General features: G+C 43.4%; 1 protein-coding gene across 1 annotated transcript in view; it reads left to right on the forward strand.

Moving 5' to 3' along the window:
* Nucleotides 1–16,572: 16,572 nt before the first annotated feature.
* Nucleotides 16,573–25,889, forward strand: part of MORN3 (MORN repeat containing 3) — a 53,286-nt gene continuing 43,969 nt past the window's right edge. Inside the window, exons 1-2 of the mRNA XM_088449085.1 lie at nucleotides 16,573–16,664; nucleotides 23,267–23,422. Of these exons, the coding sequence (XP_088305211.1) occupies nucleotides 23,278–23,422 (145 nt within the window). The 5' untranslated portion in view covers nucleotides 16,573–16,664; nucleotides 23,267–23,277. The remainder of the gene's footprint in view (nucleotides 16,665–23,266; nucleotides 23,423–25,889) is intronic.

Raw genomic sequence — 25,889 nt, forward strand, 5'->3', positions numbered from 1 at the left:
ATCCTTTTAGAGATCCCTATGATGCTATCTGCATTGTATATAGGAAAATATTGAAAGGGGTACATTGGTCACTGGCATGTTACCTGTATTGTATAGAGTTCTGGAGAATGTTCTTTATTGTATGTATATTAGTCACTAAAATACTGAACTGTATTGCATAGACAATAAACTGATATTTGTACTGTATAAAAGTCAGAAGAAAGCTTGCTGTACTTATTATATAAAGACTATTATACGCTCTGTATTGTACAGGGGTTGTAGTCAATTTGCCGGCGGACGGGATCCCGGACGTCGATATACCGACGCTGGGAATCTCGCCGCCCTGCATAATGCCGATGCCAGCATAATCCCTACCCCCGCCAACCCGAACGTCTAGAGCCTGGTAAGTAGCGCACTGTCCCCAGGGATAGGGGGGGTTAGGTTTAGGCACCCCCGGGGGGAGATTAGGGTTAGTCACCCCTCAGTTAGGGTTAGGCTACAGGGAGGGGTGGTTAGGGATAGGCACCCCCGGGAGGGTTAGGTTTAGGGTGCGGGAAGGGTGGGTTATGGTTAGGCACCACCGGGGGGAGGTTAGGTTAGGGTTCAGCATCGGAGAGGGAGGGTAATGGGGGGGGGGAAGGGTAGGAGTAGTATACTTACCACCCCTGTCAGGATCTTTAGTCTACGGGGATCCATCGTCGGGATTTGAATACTCTTCGGTTGCATTCGGTAAAATGCTCTGTGTATTGTATATTGGTAACTAGAATGCTCAACTGCACAGTATTTTAAAGCAATCACTATGTATTGCAAACAAGTTAGTAGATGTTAATGCACAGTGTTGTGTTTTCAGCAATTTCTAAATGAAAGAATAATAATAAAAAAGCTTGTTATATTGTATGTTGGTCACTATTATGCTCTACTGTAGAATGCTCTCAGTTTTGTATACAGTCCAGTAAAATGCTCTCTGCATTGTATATCAGTAAGTAAAATGCTCTCTGTATTCTACATCCTTCAATAGAATGCTTTCTGTATAATATATCAGTTACAGGAATGATGATGATAATGGCAAGCAGTCCCAAAGTGAGATGGATCAGGTGTGACAAGAGGTGTTCAACTTCAATCTACAGCTTGGATACCTGAAAGAAGAAAATAAAAATCAAACTCAGTGTAATTAATGGTAAATATATTTTTAAGGTGGGTATCTGGAGTGTATATTGTATGAGGATGGACCATCCCCTTTTCAAAAGCTATTATGTATTTATATTTTACTGTGGGCTGGTGCCTCCAATTCATAATGATTTGTTGTTAATTATGTACTAATGCAGGAGATTTCACACAAATCTTCTGCATGAGGCCAATTAGCGCTGCAGAGAGCAGTCCCCATTATTGTCAATGGGGACTACGATCTGATCTCTATATACCAAACTCTAAAAAAATGTTGCTTTGGTCCCATTAGTTTACCAGTGGTGGCTCCAAAGATGGGGCTGCAGCACAATCCAGAATTCAAATAGGGGAGCCACACCAACTGCCCTTCCAAACATTGCTGGCCAGGACTCACTGGGAGTTGGTGTGGCTTCCCTATTTGATATCTGGACTGCACCTCTGGAGCCACCACAAGTTTACACCATCTTCAGATGATGTAAAATGCTCTAAGCCTATTGAGGCTTTACTAGCAGGAGAGAGATCTTCCGATCCCTCTCCTGCAGCCTGACTACGGAAACTGATACTGTGCGCATGTGCAGTGACAGTTTCCCCCTGAGGAGGCTTTCACAAATGTAAGAGACTCCTCCAAAATGCTGGGGAAGTAACTCACAGGGAAAACGGTTATCGCTACCACTGTTCCTGCAGATTTAGATTAGTACATAACAGTGACATTTTCATAAAAAATTAAAACATCTGGGGCGTGGCCTGACTAGCAAGTGGAGAGGCTGTGTTACTCCTGAGCTCTCCAGAAAGCTGCCTCTAACCACCCCATTACCGCTGCCCGGCTATCCCAGTGGTTCTCCTCAGACCCCCTGACCTCCTACTACCCCTCTGGACTCTTACCTGTGGGAGTGTTGTCCGGCTCCCGCGGCATCGTGGCCTACTCCTGCTCCAGAAGCCGGGGACTCAATTTTGGAGCTCCGCGGGTCGGCGGCACCGTGACTAGCCGCGACTGGCTCCAATCACCAGCGCTACCTTCTGGTCCTCTCCCTGGACTCCCCTGGCGGTCCGGAGGTATGTGGAGGGGTGTTACATAGCCCGGAGGTCCCCTATAAGCTGCCGTGGCCGGAGCCACGAATCGCGGGTGGCCGCCATTTTGAAAATGGCCCTGGAGACTGGCCTGCATCTCAGACCACACCAGTCTGCTCACAGTCTGCCCTGATTACTTTCTCCCTACTGTGCTGCCTCCCTCCTGTCGGATCAGCCTCTCTGCCCTGCCCTGCAGCGTGTGGGCCCCCAGGTGACTCACCTTTCTTGCTGGAACATTCCTCCACTGTAATCCTCTCCCCCTCTGTGTTAATCACATTGGATTGATAATCCTTATAACACTGGCAGACCCTTTTACAACCTGCGGTCCACAAACTACATCAATGTGCACAGGGTTCTAACATCACGGGTCTCCCCCACCCCGGTTACATTGCTTGGTTACATGCTACTAATCAGAAGGGCTGCACCTCTTCTTATAAAATCCGCACCTGCTAGAGGTCCCTACTCCTTTTCATTCTCCAGCACCATTGGCTGGGCCGAGGGGTAGCTCTGACGCGAACACGCACATCCGACTCCAGCGGAGCTTCACTGCCGCCTATAAACCGCTTTATGATACTGAAATAAATGTGTTTACAATTTGAAGCAATGACTCCCTGAGAGTATTGGAGCAGTGCCCTCCTGTGGTTCTTTTCTAGACAAAGGCCGCACAATTACACTTTGTGCATATCTGCATACGTCCACTATTTCGGGTCCTCTATCGCTAATCAATCAGGCCCACAGAGTCTTTCCAGTCATCATACTTACCCCTAACTACCTTCCCCCTCACCGTCATTATGAACAGGTCAAATACTAATACCAGAAAACGTGTGGGTGGTGATATCTCCCAACATTTCCCTAAAGGCGACAAGTCATCGGCGGCTGACGACCCTCCTTCCCCCAGTCCTCCCCATGTGGAGGGAGAGGATACACCTTCTTCAGCTCTATCCACAAAAGAGGACATTATGGCACTGCGATCCCTTATTACAGATTTTAAAGAATCTTTAGAGTCCAAGTTGGATAAAGCAGTTTCCTTGATCAAATCAGACCTCTCCTCACTTTCTACAAGAACCTCTAAATTAGAATCACGCCAAGACACCCTTCAAAAATTCCAAAATGAGACTCATAGGGACATAGATCACATTGTCCAGGATCTTGCTGATCTCCGTACCAAGAATCAGGATCTGGAGAATCGAGAAAGACGAAACAATCTCCGCATACGAAACATTCCAGAATCGGTGTCTCCGGATAACTTAGAGACTTATCTCCATAATATGTTCTCCTTCATTATTCCTGACTTAACCCCCTATCAGTTGCCTGTTGAAAGAGCCCATCGAGCCCTGAGACCTAAACCAAGAGAAGGTGAACCCCCAGGAGATGTAGTCATACGCTTCCTAAGCTTTAAGGACAAAGAAAAAGTCTTGGCCCCGACACGTGGAAAACCCCATATTCTTTATGACAACATCAAATTACAATTTTTCCAAGATCTAGCCCCCATTACAATTTTGAAACGTAGAGAACTTCAAGATTTAACGAGAGCACTAAGAGCACGGGGTATACGTTATCGATGGGGTTTCCCCTTCAAACTAATAGTTGACTTCAACGGTAAAACAATTACCGTCAGAAACCTTAAAGAAGGCAAAGACTTTCTTTCCCATTTGGAAGACTCCGGCCCCTCACCAACCGCTTCAGAGGACATATAATATGACTAAAGTTACATGTTGTTTCTTATTCCCATTTGGGTTCACTCACGATACCTGGACACTCTCCTGAGAAACATACTACTGCTGGGCGGAGACTACCCTCTTCCGCCATGGGATCCTAATCTTGGTCCTGAATCTCTACCTAGATGGCCATCTCATATCCTTTTTCTTAAGTCATATCACTATGTGTTAAGATATTTGTAGTTGTTTTACCTGTTCTATTGATCCATAGTAGAACGTTTTGGCTATATGTCAACTTTATTTCTTGTAGTGGTATCTTTAGTAATTTACCACTCCATTGGAACTACTGGAAAACTTTGCTTATCAGGATTTCGCTTTTGTGTCCCACGCGAGTAATATTATCCTTTTCTTTCTTTGTTTCTAGGAATATATGGCTAACATATTTGAAATGTTTATGTATGTTTTATATCCAGTTATAATTGACTTTGTAATTGATAAGTATACCCTTTTCTGGGCTTTTCTACTGTATGCCTTCTCTCCCCCCCCCCCTCTGACAACTCACATTGACATCACTTCAATCGTCACTAGGCCTTCATTTATCTTTACTACACAACCACAAATGGAGGGCCAAGGCTCTCTGACACCCTCATTTCTCTCCTCTATACATACTCAGCATTCTTCAGTACATACAATTATTTGTTTTCTAACATATCTTAATTAGTTACCTAAAGGTAGTTCGGATTCCCCTCCCTACTACCTTCCTGGACTACTTAGTCCCTCTCTCCGAGTGTGTTTTCCCCTGCTGGACACGGGGAATTCCCATCCGGTTCTCTCCCCCTTGTCTTCCGCACCTTTAACCCCTCTCCATTTCTCATTTTTTTTTTTTTCTTTTTTCTACTCCCCCTTTGTCTTTATTTTCTTTTTCCCTCTCAACGAATAAGGAATCTTCCACCTACATTATCCATATTGAGTATTACACTCCAGACAAATGTCGCTAACTTTTGCCTCCCTTAACTCCAAGGGCTTAAACACCCCTCAGAAGCGCTCATCGCTCTTTCGCACTATCCGAGATCTCAAGGCTGGGATTATTCTGATCCAGGAAACCCACTTTAAAGCACAGTCACATCCCTCACTACACACTAAAAGTTTCCCCACCGCATACTATTCTTCTAGTCGATCAAAACACAATGGGGTAGTGATATTGATTAATAGCAAAATCCCCTTCTCTTTACACACAGTACATACAGACTCAGACGGGAGGTATATTATTTTGACAGGCAAATTAGGCAGTTTAGAATGCACGATTGCTAATATATATGCTCCCAACTCAGATCAATCATCATTCTTCAAGTCTGTTTTCTCTAAAATAAACAAATATAGGATAGGCAGCTTCATTGTTGGAGGAGACTTCAACGCAGTTCTTAGCCATGAGCTCGATAAAGGTCCTACCCCTACCAGAACACGACCCTGCCCAGCAACCCGCTCTCTAAACAACCACCTCCGTGAATCGGGTCTATTTGATACATGGCGGGCCCTCAATCCCTCATCCAAGGATTTTACTTTCTTTTCGATACCCCACCAGTCCTACTCGAGAATAGATCTTATTTTATGTAGTACATCAGCCAGTGAACACCTTATTGACTCCTCTATTTTGTCTAACGCTTGGTCAGACCATTCCATCGTCACCGCGTCCTTCGACTTTTTTGATGTTCCACCCTCATGACCCCCGTGGCATTTAAATGAAACTCTGCTTACCATTCCAAAATTTCAGGAAAAGGTGAAGTCCGCTATTGAGGACTATTTTTCTTTAAACAATGATCCTACTTGCACCCCTTTGGTATGGGAAGCGCATAAAGCTGTTATTCGTGTGCACATCATTAATTATGCTTCCTTTAGAAATAAAGAACGCAGGTCCCAAGTAAAATCCCTGACTGCAGAGGTTCAACGTCTTGAAACCGCTCATAAATGTTCTCCCTCTAATTCACTATACGCCCAACTGACCTCCTCTAGGACTGCCCTTAATGCCCTTAATGCTGAAAAGACTGAACAGGCCCTACGCTGGCTCAACCAAAAATTTTATGAAAAGAGCAACAAAGCTGATTCCCTATTGGCCAATAGATTGAAGGCTCAGAAGGCCAGGACTGCTATCCCTGCATTAAATGACGACCGCGGCACCAGCCACTATAGCCCATCCACCATCAATTCCTTATTTAAAAATTATTATGAACGCCTCTACAATCTCCCCCCAACAAATGACACTAACGTTAACACCTCAACCGTGGACTATTTGGCCTCTTGTAATCTCCCTCGAATCGATACCGCCACCTCCTCCGCGCTAAACGACCCTATCTCTGCAGAAGAAATTGTTTCAGCTCTCAAAACACAAAAGTCTTCGAAGGCACCCGGTCCCGATGGTCTTCCAATGTCCTATTATAAAACATTTCAAACCTCCTTGATACCTCATCTTAATGTGGCTTTCAACTGTATTTTAGAAGGTTCCTCATTTCACCCGCACACAACTAGAGCTACTATAACCGTCATCCCGAAGCCTAATAAGGACCCCCTTTTAGTGACTAATTACCGTCCCATCTCACTACTTAATACTGACCTAAAGCTCTTTGCTAAGGTAATTGCAAATAGACTCAATCCCCTCCTTCCCTCATTAATCCATCCCGATCAGGTGGGCTTTGTCCCGTCCAGGCAAGCATTGGACAATACCAGACGCACAATCGATCTAGTCCACTATATTAATACTCACAAACTCCCCTCTCTGGTGCTTGCTCTGGACGCGGAGAAAGCCTTCGACAGGGTCTCTTGGCCTTTTCTTTTCCAAACTTTGCGCCAATTCGGATTCCAAGGACAGTTTTTACAAGCCATCCAAGCCCTCTACTCCAATCCCTCCGCTACGGTCTCAGCAGGAGGCCTGCTCTCCGACTCCTTCTCAATAACAAATGGGACCAGACAGGGATGCCCTTTATCACCACTCATATTTGCCCTTATTATTGAACCACTCGCCTCTCGTGTACGGGCCAATCCCGATATTACTGGAGTCAAGGTTAAACATTCTCAATATACCCTATCTCTATTCGCAGACGATATACTTTTTACGCTAACCAAACCACTCACCTCTCTTCCCAATCTGTTTCGAGAACTCTCTATGTATGGCTCCCTGTCTGGTTACAAAGTTAACCATACCAAATCCGAAGCCCTTCCTATACATCTACCCGGCAACATGAAGTCATTATTGCAGTCAAATTTTAATTTCATATGGAAAAAAGACTCCCTCAAATATCTAGGAGTATTCATCACTAAATCCTATGAATCTCTATATAAAGCCAACTACCCCCCCCTCATCAGCTCAATCCAGAGAGACCTACAACAATGGCAAACACACTTACTCTCCTGGGTAGGTCGTATCAACGCCGTGAAAATGAACATTCTCCCCAAACTATTATACCTATTCCAAACTCTCCCTATTCCTATTCCCTCCCACACCCTCAACACACTTCAAACTGCACTTTGTAAATTCATCTGGAACTACCGCAAACCCCGAATTCGTCGAGATATACTCACTAAACGTTCCTGGGACAGAGGTTTAGGGCTACCCTCACTACACCGCTACTATAATGCAACCCGATTAAGTCAGTTGGCCGCCTGGCACTCTAACCGCCATGTTAAGAGATGGGTTGATTTGGAGAGCGACTTAGTGGATGTACACTCAGTCTCTTATCTACCCTGGATGCCCCGTAAACATAGACCTTGATCCGTTCTTCTATTCCCCACTATAGCACTGACACTTAATAACTGGGACTCCCTTAATAAAAAACTGGACCTTTCTCCACACCCTTCCCCTCTAATCCCCATTTGGAACAACCCTGCATTCCCCCCTGGTCTATCTCAAACAGTGGCTTCCCCCTGGATTTCAGCAGGCATTACTAGGCTTCACCATATAGTTGAAGTATCCTCACCTAGATCCTTCGCGGACATTCAAGACAAACATAAAATTCCCAATAAACTTCACTATCAATATTTACAAATCCGCCACTTTGCTAGCTCGAATCCCTCCACTCGCTCCCCTCCTAACCCCACACCTATAGAGAGACTATGCATGTACAGACCTAATGACAAAGGAGCTATTTCGCACCTTTACCACTTCATACTGGCGTTTAAGCCTCCTCCGCTCGAACCACACGAGCAGGCTTGGGAATCAGATCTTGGCCTTTCTCTTGGGGAAGAAGCATGGGACACTATACGCTTGACTATTTCTAAATGCTCCATCAGTGTGGCCATCCGCGAGAACTCATACAAGGTATATACCAGATGGTACTTAGTGCCAGAACGTCTGCATCAGATCTATCCCCGCACCTCTAATCTCTGCTGGAGAGGGTGCGGTCAACTCGGAACTTATTTTCATACGTGGTGGTCATGCCCCCTGATTGTCCCATTCTGGAACATGGTCCGTACCCTACTTTCCCAAATTGTTACCATTCCGATCTCTCTTACCCCAGCTATTCTTCTACTTTGTGCTCCGATCGATTCCATCCCCAACACTACAAATAAACTAATCCTTCATATTTCCTGCTCAGCCAAATTTCAAATCGCTCGTAATTGGAAAGTTCAACACACTCCCAGCCGCCAGGAGTTAATGAACAGAATTTGGTTTATAGCAAATATGGAATATATCACCAGTCTACAAAACAATGCTGTTCGGAAATTTCATACCGTATGGAATCCCTGGTATACCTCTCAAAATTCACCTCTCCCAGGCCTTGGTTAGCTTAGTCCCAAAGCTTCTCATATAATTATATGTGAATACACTATTTACTTGTGGTTTATTCTCTTACACTTCTCCCCCCATTTTTTTTTTTTTTTTTTTTTTTATTATTGTTTATTTATTTATTATTTTTTATTTTGTTTTCTGTTCCCTCCCTCCCCCTCATATAAGTTCCTCCTTATTCTACTCTCTACTAATTCCTTTTCTATTCCACTATACTCACATTTTAAATGGTTTTTGATTGTTAATTACTTATATATTCTGTGGCAAATGTCGTTACCTGTCTACAGTTGATATACGATTGAATAATTTTGTTCAACACGTCATTTATACAAATTACTGTGCCACCATTTACATTCAATAAACGAATACAAAAAAAAAAATTAAAACATCTGCCCGATACGGTGTTAATATTCGCGGCAGTGCAGCGATTATTAATACATAGGCCCCTTATTATCTTGTTACAATGGTACCTATCAAGAGGTACCTATATTAGGCAGCAAGCGAATACTCAGTTTTTGAGGTTGATGTGTTGAAGCAGGTAAGAGTATAAAGATCTGAGTGACTTTGACGAGGGACCAATTGTGATGGCTAGACAATTGGGTCAGAGCATCTCCAAAATGGCATGTCTTGTATGGTGTTCCTGGTATGTAGTGGTTAGTACCTACCAAAAAAACAAGTGATGAAACCAGCGACAGGGTTATGGGAGCCCAAGGCTCATTGATGTGTGTGGGGAGTGAATGCTGCCTATGATATAAAGGTGTCAGACCAAGCAGTGCATCGCAGTTTGCTGCTTTTGAGACTGCTTAGCCGCAGACTGGTCGGCGTGCCCCTGCTGACCCCTGTCCACTGCCTTAAGTGCCTACAATGGGCACGTGGGTGTCAGTACTGGACTGTGGAGCAAAGGAAGAAGGTGGCCTGGTCTGATTAATCATGTTTTTTGTTTCATCATGTGGATGGCTGGGTGTGTGTGCGTTGTTTACTGGGGAGTGGATGGCACCAGGATGCAGTATGGGAAGAGTAAATTCTGTTTGTATAAGTAATCTCTGTACATGAAAGCTTAAAGCTTATCTGAAACAACTTATGAGAAAAGAATCTCCTCCGATTTTGTTACCATGGACTAGGAAGCATTATTGCATCTGCAAATAGGACCCAGAACCAAACATGCCAAAAAAAACATAGTGTAATATTTTATGATTTAATAGCAATCAGAAAAACATTAAAAGATTAAATACTTGCACATAAAAAATACATTAATAGCGCTTATCAAATAAATGGACAAGACTGGATGACTTCAGCAATATGTATGTATATGTTCAGCTGTACCTCCAGAACTTGTGGTGTCTCAGGGTCTGATTCAGAGATGAACGCAATGGTGATTACGTACGCAGATGGAGTGATTGTTTGCCATTGCGTATGTGTATAAGCCGCATGGCGTGTGTGCAGTGATCACATTGTGATTACGGACGCACTGAGGAATCCATCGCAAATTGAGTGGACTGTGTTTGGGGGTGGTAACAGGGGGGTGGTCAGAAAAATGCCTGTACGTTAGAATGCCATTTTATGGGCGTACATAAATCAGCCACTGTGATTGCATGAGTAGCATGAGAGCCCTCTGCGTACGAGGAGAGCTGCTGACTCTGCTGCTGGTCAGACCTACTGCAAGGGCAAGATGGCCACTCGATGTGCCTCGATGTTACCGATATTTATGGAGGTAAGCAACGTTGTATGCAGGTAAGAAGGCAGCAGTGGGCGTCTTTATGCTCGGGTGACCCTTGCACACATTAGCATATTTTTGCAGCTGCGTTGAGTACAAAACGCAGCTGTGATCAAAATTAGCGTCTATTTCTGCATAAGTCCCTCAGAGTGGTGTGTTCACAGTAACAGGATCCATCCAAAGCATTTTGTATAACAACCTTATCAGTTTGGTGCTTTTTATAGCATCCATAATTAGCTTCTTATGTAAGGGGAGATTTATCAAGCCTTGGAGAGAGAGAACATTTAGAAGTTGTCCAAAGTAACCAATCAGCTTCTTCCTGCCATTTATCTAGCACAGTCTATGGAATGACATTTAGAAGATGATTGATTGTTATGGGCAACTTCTCCAAGTTAGCTCTCTCAGAGGTTTTATACATCTCGCCCCAAGTATGCAAATTAGCAGTAAACACGACGATTTATCCAATGGTATAATTCAATATTATAACAAATTGAAACCGGAATGGTCACCTTTCAATAAATGAATTCCCCTTTTAATATCTGTTCATTATACTTTTTTAATTACACACTGTAACATATAATGATCCTCACTATGGCCCTGACACTGAGTGGGATGGATCTGTTTCTGCATTCAGCGCATGCACAGACACAAATGTACAAATATCTGCATATGAACGTCCTATTCAGGTTCTGCCGGAGCCGTCTTTCCATGAAATTGGGGTGGGAACTTGGAGGTGGCATGTAATTGCCCTGACTTGTGGGAGTGCCATGGGTGATCCTGAGTCGTGCATACGGGGAAGGGAAGCCTGCTTTTGATGGATCTCTTGCACCTAGCATGGGGCTGGTACAAGTGATGATACTAATGATAAAGGTTGTGGCAGCTGGTATAAAATTAATGGGTGACGCAGCTTTCTGCTTACAGATGCCTTCACCTCCGCATTAGCCCTGCAAAGTCTCACAGTAACACATGCCTCCCAACTGTCCCGCATTCAGAGGGACAGTCCTGTTTTTCTGGGACTTTCCAGCTGTCCCACCTACGGGTGGAGGCATAAACCGCTGCTCTGCTTGAGGCAGAACAGATGCCATGCGCACACGCACAGCATCTATTCATTAGTGTAGGAAGAGTCTCGGCCTGCTCAGCATCTTGGAGAGTGGTGGGCAATCCCCCACAGTGACTTAAATGGGGGTACCATGAGGCCCCGCCCTGTTTTCCCAAGCTCTGCCCTTTACCCTGATCTGCCACTTTTATGCAAAGCCTCACCCCCTTTTCAGGCACAACTTGCAAGTTGGAAGGTATGGCAACATAAGGTAGTGTTTCCCCATACTTGCCTACTCTCCCGAAATGTCCGAGAACCTCCCAAAAATTGGGTGCCGCTCCCAGTCCCTGGAAGAGTGTGCAAGTCTCCCGGCCGCACCCCCCGCCGGCGTACGCTCCCACCTTGCATAAGAGGGGAGCTGATGACACGGTTTGCGCTGAATGGTAATCTCGGCATTGTATAGCGGGGGTGGGGCTGCGATGAAGCGATCACGGGGTCACGCCCCCAACCACAAAACCGTGTCACACACCCCTGCTGTGCCAAGTTGGCTGCCTCCTCCCGGAAGAGGCAGCCAGGTTGTCGGCAAGCTGGTGTTTCCCTGCCTATAGTCCCCTTTGTGGCTCGGCAATTCCGTGAACACAATGGCCACCATGGAGCTTTGGGCACCATCCATAAAAGCACTGTGTAAAAAAAATCCTTGATAGTTCTATGGATAGAGTATTCTACTGCTGTATTCACGTGCTGCAGCTGTGGACCCATATGTTTAATAAGTAACTGTTTATTACGTCTGTCAGTTTCTTTAAATAAACACAAATGCTGATAACACATCTATTATAGAAAAACCAATGCTGTCTGGAATTCTCTGATTTGCTAGGTAATCATATATTTGCACCAGGCATCTATTATAGAAAAACCAATGCTGTCTGGAATTCTCTGATTTGCTAAGTAATCATATATTTGCACCAGGCATCTATTATAGAAAACCCAATGCTGTCTGGAATTCTCTGATTTGCTAGGTTAATCATATATTTGCACCAGGCATCTATTATAGAAAAACCAATGCTGTCTGGAATTCTCTGATTTGCTAGGTAATCATATATTTGCACCAGGCATCTATTATAGAAAAACCACTGCTGTCTGGAATTCTCTGATTTGCCAGGTAATCATATATTTGCACCAGGCATCTATTATAGAAAAACCAATGCTGTCTGGAATTCTCTGATTTTCCGGGTAATCATATATTTGCACCAGGCATCTATTATAGAAAAACCAATGCTGTCTGGAATTCTCTGATTTGCTGGGTAATCATATATTTGCACCAGGCATCTATTATAGAAAAACCAATGCTGTCTGGAATTCTCTGATTTGCTAGGTAATCATATATTTGCACCAGGCATCTATTATAGAAAAACCACTGCTGTCTGGAATTCTCTGATTTGCTAGGTAATCATATATTTGCACCAGGCATCTATTATAGAAAAACCACTGCTGTCTGGAATTCTCTGATTTGCTAGGTAATCATATATTTGCACCAGGCATCTATTATAGAAAAACCAATGCTGTCTGGAATTCTCTGATTTGCTAGGTAATCATATATTTGCACCAGGCATCTATTATAGAAAAACCACTGCTGTCTGGAATTCTCTGATTTGCCAGGTAATCATATATTTGCACCAGGCATCTATTATAGAAAAACAAATGCTGTCTGGAATTCTCTGATTTGCTAGGTAATCATATATTTGCACCAGGCATCTATTATAGAAAAACCACTGCTGTCTGGAATTCTCTGATTTGCTAAGTAATCATATATTTGCACCAGACATCTATTATAGAAAAACCAATGTTGTCTGGAATTCTCTGATTTGCTAGGTAATCATATATTTGCACCAGGCATCTATTATAGAAAAACCAATGCTGTCTGGAATTCTCTGATTTGCTAGGTAATCATATATTTGCACCAGGCATCTATTATAGAAAAACCACTGCTGTCTGGAATTCTCTGATTTGCTAGGTATACTGTCTTTAATTAATATCTGTAAACTCCAGAGTAACTTTACATTTAATTATATAGTCAGATCTTATCTCCTAGCTTCATGGGATGCTGTTTTGGCTCTGCTTGTTTGTATTAGAATTTTATGACTTTTATCTGTTGTGGGTGAGGGTATTGAGGGTGGGTGTAATCAATGACTACACATGTTATGCTTAACTATATAATCAGTAGGTCTAAGTGGGACTACATGTACAACATAACTTAAAGAGCTAGGGCCTGATTCAGAGCCGCTCGCTATTTGCGGTCGTTCGTTTTCTAAAAAGGGGTGGCTATTCAAATGAACCGTTCGCACTTTGCGGTCTGTTCACGCCTCTAAGTCTGAACGAGCGAGCAAAACTTGCGGTTGTAATTTTGAAAAATACGCCCCCTGGCCGCTCGCACCATACGTCATGTCCGCTATTTAATAGATTAATCGAGTACATCGTACAGCGTATGAACTGCTCGCTATTCTTGAGGTTGGGTTTTTCAACCGCTATTTTGCGAGCAGTTCAGAGTTAAAAATAACCAAGTGACGTGGTCAATGACGCTGCTGGATTAATTATGCACTCCCTTAAAACGCCCGTTTTGACCTTTAAGCACGCCTGCGATCTGAATTTCACTCCCCGTTTTCAAGCACCTTCCTCTGTTACCACCCACATATGCCTCCTTCTGTCACTCAAAGTAGCAGGCATTCGCTATATAGCGAACAAATGATTTACGGCCGCACTGACTGGTTCGCGCATGCGTATTAAAATCCGTACGCATGCGCAGATGTGCGAACATCGGTCAGAACGAATGAGCGGCCGCTTACGAGCGGCTCTGAATGAGGGCCCTAGTCTGGAGTTAAGCAGGAGGAAGACAGGAGGAAGACATTTTAAAAGAACTCTCTATAACTTGAAAAAAAAAAAAAAAGAATCTTCTGAGCTTCTGGAAACCCTGCTACTCAGCAACCAGTTTCCATGATAACCTGGACACACTTTTTGCCAACACCCTGCTTCAGCATTGCAAGCAACTACCTGCTTACTGAACATTTAATACTTGTATGTTTGTGTTTCTTCTCTACATTGTTTAAATCATTCCAATACCACTGTCAATTTATCTTTATACCACTGTAGTATCTGCCATTGTTTCACACCTATACCTTTTACTTTTTTTTTTTATATATTCATACTTTATACTAATTCTCAAGTCTTGCTACTTTAACACCTCTATACTCCTTTTTTGGTTATAATATACTTTTGCAGTTGTGCCTTTACATCTTCCATCACTGTTCTTCCTTTTATCTGATTTTGACCTTTGACCTGTACTGCTCCCTCATCTCACACTCATTACTACTACTGACTCCCCCCACCCCCAACTGCCTCATCTACACGATGTCTCTTTTCTTCTACTACTCCCTCACTCAGCTGCTACATTATTTTCTCCTCTACCACCAGTTTTCACCTAATTTCTCCATCCATAGTCCCCTCTACGTTCTCCCCCTCCTTCCCCTCCTCTGTCTCTCTTCATCACATATAAGTCTCTCCACTGCATCTCCTACAACTCCAGTATTAACTTCTCTTCCACCATGGTCCTGCTGCACCACCACTAAACCCTGCACCCTCTCTTTTCTCCAAGTTACCTATCCTTCCCCCTCCCCACACCACACTAAACCTCCACCCTACCCACCACCTGCTGTTACCCTTCCTCATTCAGAAGCCAGCCACATAACCCCACACTCCTTATCCCCCTTCTCTAGATCAATATCACCTCCACACTACATCAACCCTAATAATCTCATTCTCCTCTCGCCTCTTAACTCTGTCCCTCTCTCCTGTTCCCTCTGGAAGGCCAGTTTTGTCTATAATAAACTGGTCTCCGTTCATGAGCACTTCATCTGCAATGCCTTGATTCTCCTTGCCATCACCAAACCCTGGCTATACCCCTCTGACACCACTGCTCCTGCAAAATTCCTCCATCACTTGGCTTCCTGGCTCTTAATCTTCAAATGGGCCCTCAAGACCCATTTCTTCCTCAATGCTTTCCAGCGCTCATCCTAACCCACTACTCTATGCTCCCCATCTGTGTCACCCCTGTTTGTCTGACCCTCCCCTCAGAATGTAAGCTCTCACGAGCAGGGCCCTCTTTCCTCACGTGCTTCTTCTTGCCTTACTTTTACTTTAATTTACAATGGCACCTAAAACTGCTTACTGACACCCTGCTGCTTATTTAGGTGTTATGCAGCATTGTTTATAAATCATGTATTTGTCCTGCATTGTCTGTACTGTTAATAATTGTTGTCTTGTGTGCTCATTTGTTTCTGTACTTTGTAAGGCGCTGCGGAACCCTTGTGGCGCTATATAAATAAAGGATGATAATAATAATAATAATAATAATAATAATAATAATAAAAAACACTTTTTAATAACGTCACTAGCATACCACTATGACAATTTTGTTGATAAGAGCCCCCACAAGTTAGTTGCACTGAGGCCCCTCACAACATACTTGCAGACAGTGGGGTGGGGCTATGCAGAGGTGGGAGGGTCTGTGGGCAGTGGGGGGCTTGATTGCATAATTGTAGCCCTGCCCCCTGCTATGCAATGCCAAGATTACCGTCATTGTTGAGCGGAGGGCAGAGCCACGATGACGTGATTCAACACGAATTGCGTTATCTGCTGGCCTCTGCTGCCCACGGCAATCCAAGAGACTCGATTTTCAGGAGCCTCCCAATTGTTCCGGGAGGGTAGGCAGGTATGCCCCACAAACAATAATCTGGCCATGATTATAATGTTATCATAATATAATATTTATTAGAGCAAGAAAGAAGGTATATGAACACATTCAGGTTTACCCATATTAATAAAATCCCACACAGAAGGTATTATATATAATACTATTTATGAACACACATAGTTTTGTAACAATATTTATTAAAACTATGATGTTATCATATATCAATATTAAATAACATGCTGTGTGTGCAACGCAATACAGTTTACTATAACAGGCTGCTCAGTTTGGGAGCATTCTGATGACGCCTAGGTTTGGTCTCCCTGGTAACCCTCTCTGCACACACGTCCAGCTAGTGGAGCTTCTGGTTACACACCAGTGTGCCAATGATTGAAGTGAGCATTCTGATGACGTTTAGCTTTGGTTTCCATGGTAGCTCTCTGCACAGAGATCTGTTTAGTGCTACTTCTGGTTACAAATCCATGTGTTTTTCATTGAAGTGATCCTCTGTGATTTACTAGAATTTGGTAAGTTTGAATTCATTTGTTGAGTCTGTAAACATTTGACAATTATCCATAGAGAGAGATGTTTTAGTACTGGAGTTGAACGTAATTAATAATTCAGACATTAGGATACATTGGATTTTTGATGCTGTGAATTATTGGATATTATTAGTGGCGATGACATATGCAGAACCACTCATGTTTTTATGGGCTTCCCATATTGGTAGGTGCAGAGTTGAAATATGGATAAATATAAAGTTTATGGAAGCTAAAAAAAAATAAAAAATATAGTGCTACAAATTTTAAGACGCTTCTTAAATTTATAGGCGCAAAATCTTATTTTATAATGTCAGAGTAGTTAGGTTTGCATGACATGACATATGCATATGAAAGTAACGGCAAACTATTTAAACACTTGATGCAGCGCTGTTTAAAAAAAGCAATACAGCCATGGCCAGAAGTTTTGAGAATGACACAAGTATTGGTTTTCACAAAGTTTTCTGCTTCAGTGTTTTTAGACCTTTTTGTCAGATGTTACTATGGTATACTGAAGTAACATTACAAGCATTTCATGTGTGTCAAAGGCTTTTATTGACAATTACATGCAAAGACTCAATATTTGCAGTGTTGACCCTTCTTTTTCAAGACCTCTGCAATTCGCCCTGGCATGCTGTCAATCAACTTCTGGGCCATATACTGACTGATGGCCTCCCATTCTTCCCTAATCAATGCTTGGAGTTTTTCAGAATTTATGTTTTTTGGTTTATCCACCCGCCTCCTGAGGATTGACCACAAGTTCTCAATGGGATTAAGGTCTGGGGAGTTTCGTGGCCATGGACCCAAAATTTTCTTGTTTTGTTGCCCGAGCCACTTAGTTATCACTTTTGCCTTATTGATTGACAGCAGGAGGGTTCCGGAGGACACCTGACTGTTGGAATCCTGGGCGCCGGCATCACGCAGTACCCATCCCATCCCATACAGCTGACTTCAACAAATAAACTACTTAGTAAATATGAAAAATGCAAAATGCTTACTAAAAAAAAAAACTGCCAAAAAGGCACATAGGAAATAACATTAGCTCCCAAATATATATGTGTGTGTATATATATATATATATATATATATATATATATATACATACACACACATATATATTTTTTTCTTTACCATTTTACTATAAGTGACTTATTGTCAGGGGTTCCAGAAGGAGAGTGGAGAAGGTACTGATTATCCGGCCAAGTCATTGAGGTAGAATAATGCCCCCCTTCTAAATTATTTTTTTCCAAACAGACATTCCAACTGGCCCCGGCATATGTCTTGGTAGTCCCCCTGCATATTATAACCAGGCTGCTGTCTACAAGAACCTAAAATGTGCATGCCGTTGTGTCTAAATGCAAAATAGGAGACAGCCAACATAATACTCCAAACTGATGATACCTAATTATTACTTATCAAATTCTATAGCCCAAAGCATAAACATGTTAAGTAATATGTGTCTAAAAAGCTGGTTGCAATGTAAATTGGCCTAAAAGAGACATTACACAAAAATTATAGCAAATAAAATTATTGTTCAAAGAGACAGGAAGAGTGTCTATTTACATTCAATATAACCCAAATCTATTGATTCAAAAGTGAACAATTTTATATAAAAATATGTAATTATAAATATAAACACAATAGGCAAAATATATCATTCCCTAAAGGGAACACTGAGCTTACAATGAACATACTTAGGAACTATGAAAAAACTATATATATTAACAGTTTACCAAAATACATAAATAATTGTTCAAAAATAAAAAATGTCCCACAAATGATCACAAGCAAAGTAGTGCTTTAAGGTAATACATTCACAATTAAATAATTAATTCATACAGTCACCTCCTCAGTGACTGTATAGTTAATAGAATTAGTAGCTTACTTATGCCGGGTACACACTAGAACGATATATCGTCCGATCCGAGAAATCAGAGCAACATATCAGGCACATTGCCTAGTGTGTAGGCGATGCGTCATTAGCGACATCCTCCATCTTCCATCGGCCCTGCATGCAAATCCGATGGGCGATATCGTTAGTGAGGGCCATTCCCCGCCGGCGCTCCAGCTCTGCTGGCATTGTCAAGTGTGTATGCTCCTCCGCCAGGTCTCGCCGCTGACAAGGTCGGGCACACTAGACATCGTCTAGTGTGTACTGGCCTTAAGTCTTCACTCCACTCCAACAGAGTGGGTATGCCTAATGCCACACTAGAGGCGTGGTTAGTGTTGTCTATCATTTTAACGCATTCTCACTCCATCGTTTTCACATCTCCTCATCATCTTCCTTCATCGTCATTAAACAATATCATATCCTTTTTCAATGTCATTATCCACTACACTATATACGTATTACATACAGACATATGTGTGTGTGTATACACACACAAACACACACATATATATTTCATATATACGTACATATATATATACTGTATGTATATACATACATGTTACTGTATATAATCTAAATATATATAATAGTAATGGGCATATTATATTTATATAAATTATTGCTCTCATGAGCAGGCTGGCAGCAGCTGCAGCACCACAGTTTGACCCACACAGAGACAGTCACTCACTGCAGCATTCGGTCTTCCTTTAAACTCCACTCGCATCCAACAACTCAATGCAGCCTTGCTAACTTCTGCGCCACATCCCTCCCAGTCCCTGCTCGCCGCCCGAAGCCTGGTGAAGAGAGATTCGTGAGATGATGATGTCATCATCTCGCGAGACCTCAGACCAGTAGTTCTGCAGTTGCGGGGGGGGGAAACAAAGTAAGTCATCCCCCACTCCTATTCCAACCTTCCCCCGCTTGCCCGTGGAATTTTAATAAACGGTGAATAAAAAAGGAGAACGCACGGTGCAGTGGGTCACTTGCTGGGCCGGCGGGCCCCCTAAACTTTCTGGCCCCATAGCAAGCACATGCCTTGCACCTTCTATACCAGTGATTCCCAACCTCGGTCCTCAAGGCACACTAAAAGTCCTGGTTTTAGTGATATCCATGCTGAAGCGCAGATGGTTAAATCAAAATAACTGAGGTACTAATTAAGTCACCTGTGCTCAAGTATGGCTAGCCTTAAAACCTGGACTGTTAGTGTGCCTTGAGGACCTTGGTTGGGAACCCCTGCTCTATAGGTATGCCAGTGCTCATTACTAATTATCTTCCTTGTTCTGAATAAACAGGTTGGGTTTGCCTTTTAAATGATTGCCACTTTAAAACCTTGGGCAGAATAGCAGGGATCTCGCCAGTGCCTGCAACACGCAGGCTGTTATATTTACCATTTATCCATTGAAACCTAAAACAATAGTATATTAGTTCGGTCAGCGGCATCGACCACACAGTGGATGCAGCAAGAACTGCTGTCTCTATGGTAAATATATCTTGCTGCATACTTACTGCAGTACTGAACGTACCTGAACTATACGCTAAGCGGTGGATACCGCTAACTCCACTGCAGGTAAATGTTTATTTTCTAGTGAGGGGAATTTTTTTTTAGACTTTTAAATATACTATTATTATCAAAGTCATTACCAGAGCGATGTTGGGTGGGCCGGAATGTGGAGGGAGATGAGGTAAGAGATGTAGGGGGAGAAGATTGGGTGAGGGCTTTATAGGTCAGTGTGAGGAGTTTGAATGGTGTTGTGAATGGCAAAGGGAGGCAGTGTAGGGTCTGGTGGACAGGGGAGGCAGAAGCTCTACATTTGGAAAGGAAGATGAGCCAAGCAGCAGCATTGAGGACAGATTGAAGTTGAGAGAGGCAAAAGCCACGGAGGTCAGATATGAGGAGGTTACAGCAGGGCCGAAACTAGGATATCTGTCACCCGGTGCAAGGCAGCAATTTTGCGCCCCCCTCCCTTCCCGTACCTGGATTTTGTCCTTGCTCCTCCATAAGGCAGTGCACTAGTCAAACGTCCCTGGTATAGTGATATTATTCCACACACTGTAATGCCTATTACACATTATTCCACACACTGTAATGCCTATTACAAAAGTGCCACTTACATATTTGCCCAACACCATTTTATGCACATGGTAAGGCTTCTAATTACTTTAAAATTACCTGCTCGTTGTCAGGGGTTCCATGCTCGTTGCCAGGGGGTTTCATGCTCATTGCTATGGGGTTTATGCTCTTTGCCAGGGGTTACATGCTCTTTGCCAGGGGATTTCACGGGAGATGCAGCTTTCAGCATCTTCTCCTGGCACCTGCGCTGGCCTAACAGACACTAGAGGTCCAGTAGGACCTCTAGTGTCTGTCTCCTCCTTGATGGTGGCCATTTTTAGATGACCGTTTTCAGCAGAGTCCATGCGGACGGCTAGTACGCATGGAAGCTGCTGAAAATGGCCAACCAAAAATGGCTGCCGCCAAGGAGACAGACACTAGAGGTCCAGTAAGGACCTCTAGCATCTGTCTCCTCCTAGGCAGTGGTCATTTTTGGATGGCCGTTTTCTGAATCTGCAGCCCCCAAGCCACCGTGAGTAAGCCCTTTTTCACCCCCTGCATTCCGGCACCCGGTGCACGTGCACCTCTAGCCCCCCCCCCTAGTTGCGGCCCTGGTTACAGTAGTCCAGTCTGGAGATGACCAATGAGTGGATGAAGGTCTTTGTTGCCTCCAGGGGACCTGATTCAGAGTTGTACGTAAATCTGATGGTTTGTGTACAACTCCAATGGTTGCCAATTGGCGCATGTGCCAATCCGTGCATTTACATACTTGACACTGCAGTGGTGTAAACCCTGTGAGGTATAACTTCTACAACCCGTCCCTGAGTAGCCCTCCTATACCCCCTGATCCTATGTACTCTTACCCTGTACCTATAGATGCCCATTACAATGTACCCTCCCATGTACCTATATACTCTTCTGTTATTATGTACATTATAACTAAACCCCCGTTACTATGTACCCTTCCTATGTACATATATACCCCTCTGCTACTATGTACATTATACTTAGACCTATATTCTCTCCCCCCCCATTACTTTGTACCCTTCCCATGTACATATATACCCCTTTTTCCAATAGACCAGAGTTTCCCAACTCTAGTCTTCAGGGAACCCTAACAGCGCATGTTTTCCATATCTCTTTGCTGGTGCAGTGGTGTATTAATTACTGACTGACATAGTTGAAGATCCCTGGGTGGTACAAATTCACTTGTGATTCTATGATGAGACTTGGAAAACATGCACTGTTAAGGTGCCTTGTGGACTGGAATTGAGAAACTGCCATAGACCCCCAGCCTTTCTATTATACTGAACCAGACATCTCTCCTGGAGCAGCTCCCAGTTGCTGTAGAACCATAGGTCCCAGAACTCCCAGCCAGCCTTTAAGCTGAGACATGAAGGAGCACAGCCATATACTATAATACTGCTCAGTTCTGTGGCAGTGTGAGCTCAAACCATGTGGGTCTCCTCCTCAGATGCCCCCTAGATCATGGTGCAGAGCCATCTCTTCTGGTCCAGCACCTGGCACGTATAGTTTTGGCAAGTGACTCGCAGTCTGCTGTCCACAAATGGGGGCATAGCTCTCTCCAGACACGTGCTATGGAGACTGTAACCCTGAGCCTTTTCTGATGTGGTGTGCAACTGGCAGTTATATGATCTCATTTGGCTCCCTCTTCCACTATGTGCCGAATATTTTTCTGAGGTTTAAGCAGAACTGCAGACCTCCCCTTTCTCATTAGTGCTGGCATTTGGAGGCAGCGGTCAGCAGGGGAGCGATCTGCACAAGTACACATTCGCTAGACATAAGCTATAGCTTTACAGAAAAGGATAGTAGTAACTTGCGCTCTAGACTGCAGCTCAGTCCCACTCCTAGGAACACCAATCCTGCCACCGTTGTCCTCACGCTGAGGGCATGCCCAGCGCTCCAGGGGGTGTGGAATGGATGGATGGATGATCCATCATCGCTGCTTGGTGACATCATCCAAAGGGCAACACCAAAAGAACAGAGCAACTCTGCTATTTTGGTGTCATCCCCTTGGATGGTGTGATCCTGTGCAGCTCGCACCACACTAGTGATGCCACTGCGAGAACCAATTGCAAGCCTTGGAAAGCCAGTTAAAAAAGAATACAAACGTAATAACATAAGGTTTTTCACACTTGAGGTTCTCAGAGAAAATCCAGTCAGACATTCTAAAATAAACACTAAAGGTGCATACACACGTAACGATTTTTTGAACGATTTAACTATAATGACGTTGTTATCGTTCAATCATTGAAAAAATCGTTCAGTTTCTGAGTTATAACGATGAACGATTATCATTCATGCGCGTTCCTGTTTGTAGTTTGTAGTTCATTCTGACTGACCAACTGAACGATTTTCATTAAGGGAAGTTTGTAGTTCAAAAAATCGTTCATTACACTTTAAAAAATCTGACAGATAATCGTTCATAAAATCGTTGTGTGTGTATGCAGCTTAAGTAACACAACCTGGATGCAGCATTTCCTGTCATATGCCGCATTCTCCATACCCGTGACCAGAAATGTGAATATTTAAACAGTATTGGTGTAACTAGTCTTAACAGGTCAAGACATTCATTTGATGCTTGGGATAACATGTCCATACCAAAAGATGTTGTTTTTATGATTTCAGATGCTGAGGAAATGCCTTTCCTCAAACAACCCAGAAACCTAGAACTTCCATGGAGGACATGGGACAGAAAAGCACAGAAGTCAGGCCTGAGGCACACTGTATACAGTGTAAATGGCGATCAGTATACCGGCGAATGGTTAAACAACCTGAAACATGGTAACAATAGACATTTATGTCCCTTCTGAATATATAGCTTCTTTATTTGAAGGAAAGGAACTACCATGGTAGTAAGGGTGCTCCAAAGAGGCTGGTGGCGGTTACCATGTATCAGCAGTGAGCAGGGGTAGATTGGGAATTTAAAGTTGCCCTGGAAAAAAGTGTCCCTATGTAGATGGGACTAAATAAACCGTAGGCAGGGTTAGCGCCTAGCCACAGTACAGCAAAGGGAGCATCCATGTGAATACCATACAATAAAGAAAGAATCATTCCAGTGCCAGCCATATAGTTCAGACAGCAATAAAGTAACCGCTATACTGCACAAAGACCATTCCAGTGATAATCCTAAAATAAAGAACGTATCCCAGTGACTGCCATACAGTACAAAGAGCATCACAGTGACTGCCATACAGCACAGAGAGTGTTGTATGGCAGTCACTAGGATGTTATGTGTGCTGTATGGCAGATACTGGGATGCTGTCTATACAATATGGTGGTCACTGGAAAGTTTTCTGTATCATATAGAGCTCACTGAGATGCTCTGACCTACATAGTGGACACTGTGATGCTGTCTGTATTTGATGGAGGTCATGTGGATGTCCAGTGATTGTCATAGAGCACAGAGAGCTTCCCAGTGACTGTTATAAAATCAAGACAGCATCTATTGACTGCCATAAACATACAGCATCCCGGTGATCACCATACCATACAAACAGCAACATAGTAACTACTAAACAGAACAGACAGCATCCCATTTACTGCCAAACATCATCCCTATGTCTGCCATACAGAACACACAACAGCTCAGTGATCGCCATACAGTACAGACAGCAACCCAGTGACTACTATAAGAACAGACAGCATCTCAGTGCCTGCCTTACAGTAGACAGAATACCAGTTACTGCCATCCAGGACAGATAACATACAGTAGCAGTGACTGTCATACAGTACATTGAACAGCCTAGGTGAGCACAGCACAATACAGAATCCAAGTGACATATAATGCAAGTTTTGATCACTAACCCATAATGTGAGGAGCTCTTCTGCTGCAGTGGCACTACACATCCCACCACATCCAGCTGACAATATGTGCTGGGACTTGTAGTTAGACTACAGCTGGAAAGCCACAGGTAGACTCCGAAATGAGACACCCAGCCAGACGTACATCTCCTGGCTACTCGCCTATGACCAATCCGCCCTTGGCAGTGGGACTGCAGACAGTTTCCCAACTTCTCTAGCTTACTGAAACTCCCCCAGTGATAAAGTTTTACCCGATATAAAATAAATCAGCATAAAGTCTGTAATTGTTTAACGATGTAGGCTGGTTCCTTTTGGTTATTAGAACTGCAGCCATGCACTGATCAGTAGATGAAGCTTCAGTATATCCATGGAGGTTAAGAATTGTCTGCTCTGGTTATGAGAACACAAGCTCTGACATAGGCAAATAAGGGTGGTAAGGCATCCAGTGGGCCCTGATGATGATGTAGGGCGTGGAGAAATTAGGGGGGTGGCCATGGCCCACTCTGCATAGTCACTGTGTATAGTCATCATCTATATCTAATGTGTACGCTGAGGCCCAGACAGAGTAATCTGTACCCGCCTCATCCCCCTCTCGGTACCCCTGTAGGTAACACAAGAGCGGTGTGAAATGCAAGGAGAGGCCGCTTCACTTCAATTCCTACCACTGCACAAGAACAAGTGATGGTCCCTCTTGTAGGGCAATATAAAAATATATAATGCTTGCTAGATATACTGAATATAGAATATTTGGTGTATTTTGTATACATAGATTACTAACATTTTGGTAAAAGGCCAAGGTGGTAGCCCATCTGGGATAATCCTGTACTTGCCCCGTCCCAGTATTTTAATAATACTCCTAATAGTGGCAAGAAACATGTTTAGTTAGTATTTTGTGTTTGATGGACAATAAGAGGGTATCAGTATGAATATACAGTCAGGTCCATGGCCTGGGAGAGAAGCTCTTTATTCCTTAAACGGAGCAGAACCTGACAACCATAATGTCACAGGCAAACGCAGGGGGGGTTTCCGTCCACCTGGAAACCCCCCTCCCCAGCACACACCATGACCACAATATAAATGGTAATATAATACAATGTTACTAGTGCTGCATGTTCTTCTCAGTATCACATATGAAATGATTAGCACCACCTGTGGAATTTTGCAAATGTGTCAGCTAGTAATAAATATACCTGTTCACCAACTAGGACATGTGGAAAACATGCACTGTAGGGGTGCACTGCTATAGACCATCAATAGGGTTAATTATTAATACTGTATAATAATAATACACTATCCAGTACATAAGGAGACCAATATGTACATAAATATGTCCAGGGCAGTGCTAGGTTCTTCTGCCGCTCCCCCAGACTCCCAGACTTGCTCCAAAGCCCTGGAATGATGCCCACATCTGAAGAAAAACATTCAGCTCAGACAGGATGGCCCACCT

The sequence above is a fragment of the Taudactylus pleione genome, unplaced genomic scaffold (assembly GCF_031769625.1).
Source record: "Taudactylus pleione unplaced genomic scaffold, aTauple2 ptg000479l, whole genome shotgun sequence".
In the NCBI taxonomy this organism is placed as follows: domain Eukaryota; kingdom Metazoa; phylum Chordata; class Amphibia; order Anura; family Myobatrachidae; genus Taudactylus; species Taudactylus pleione.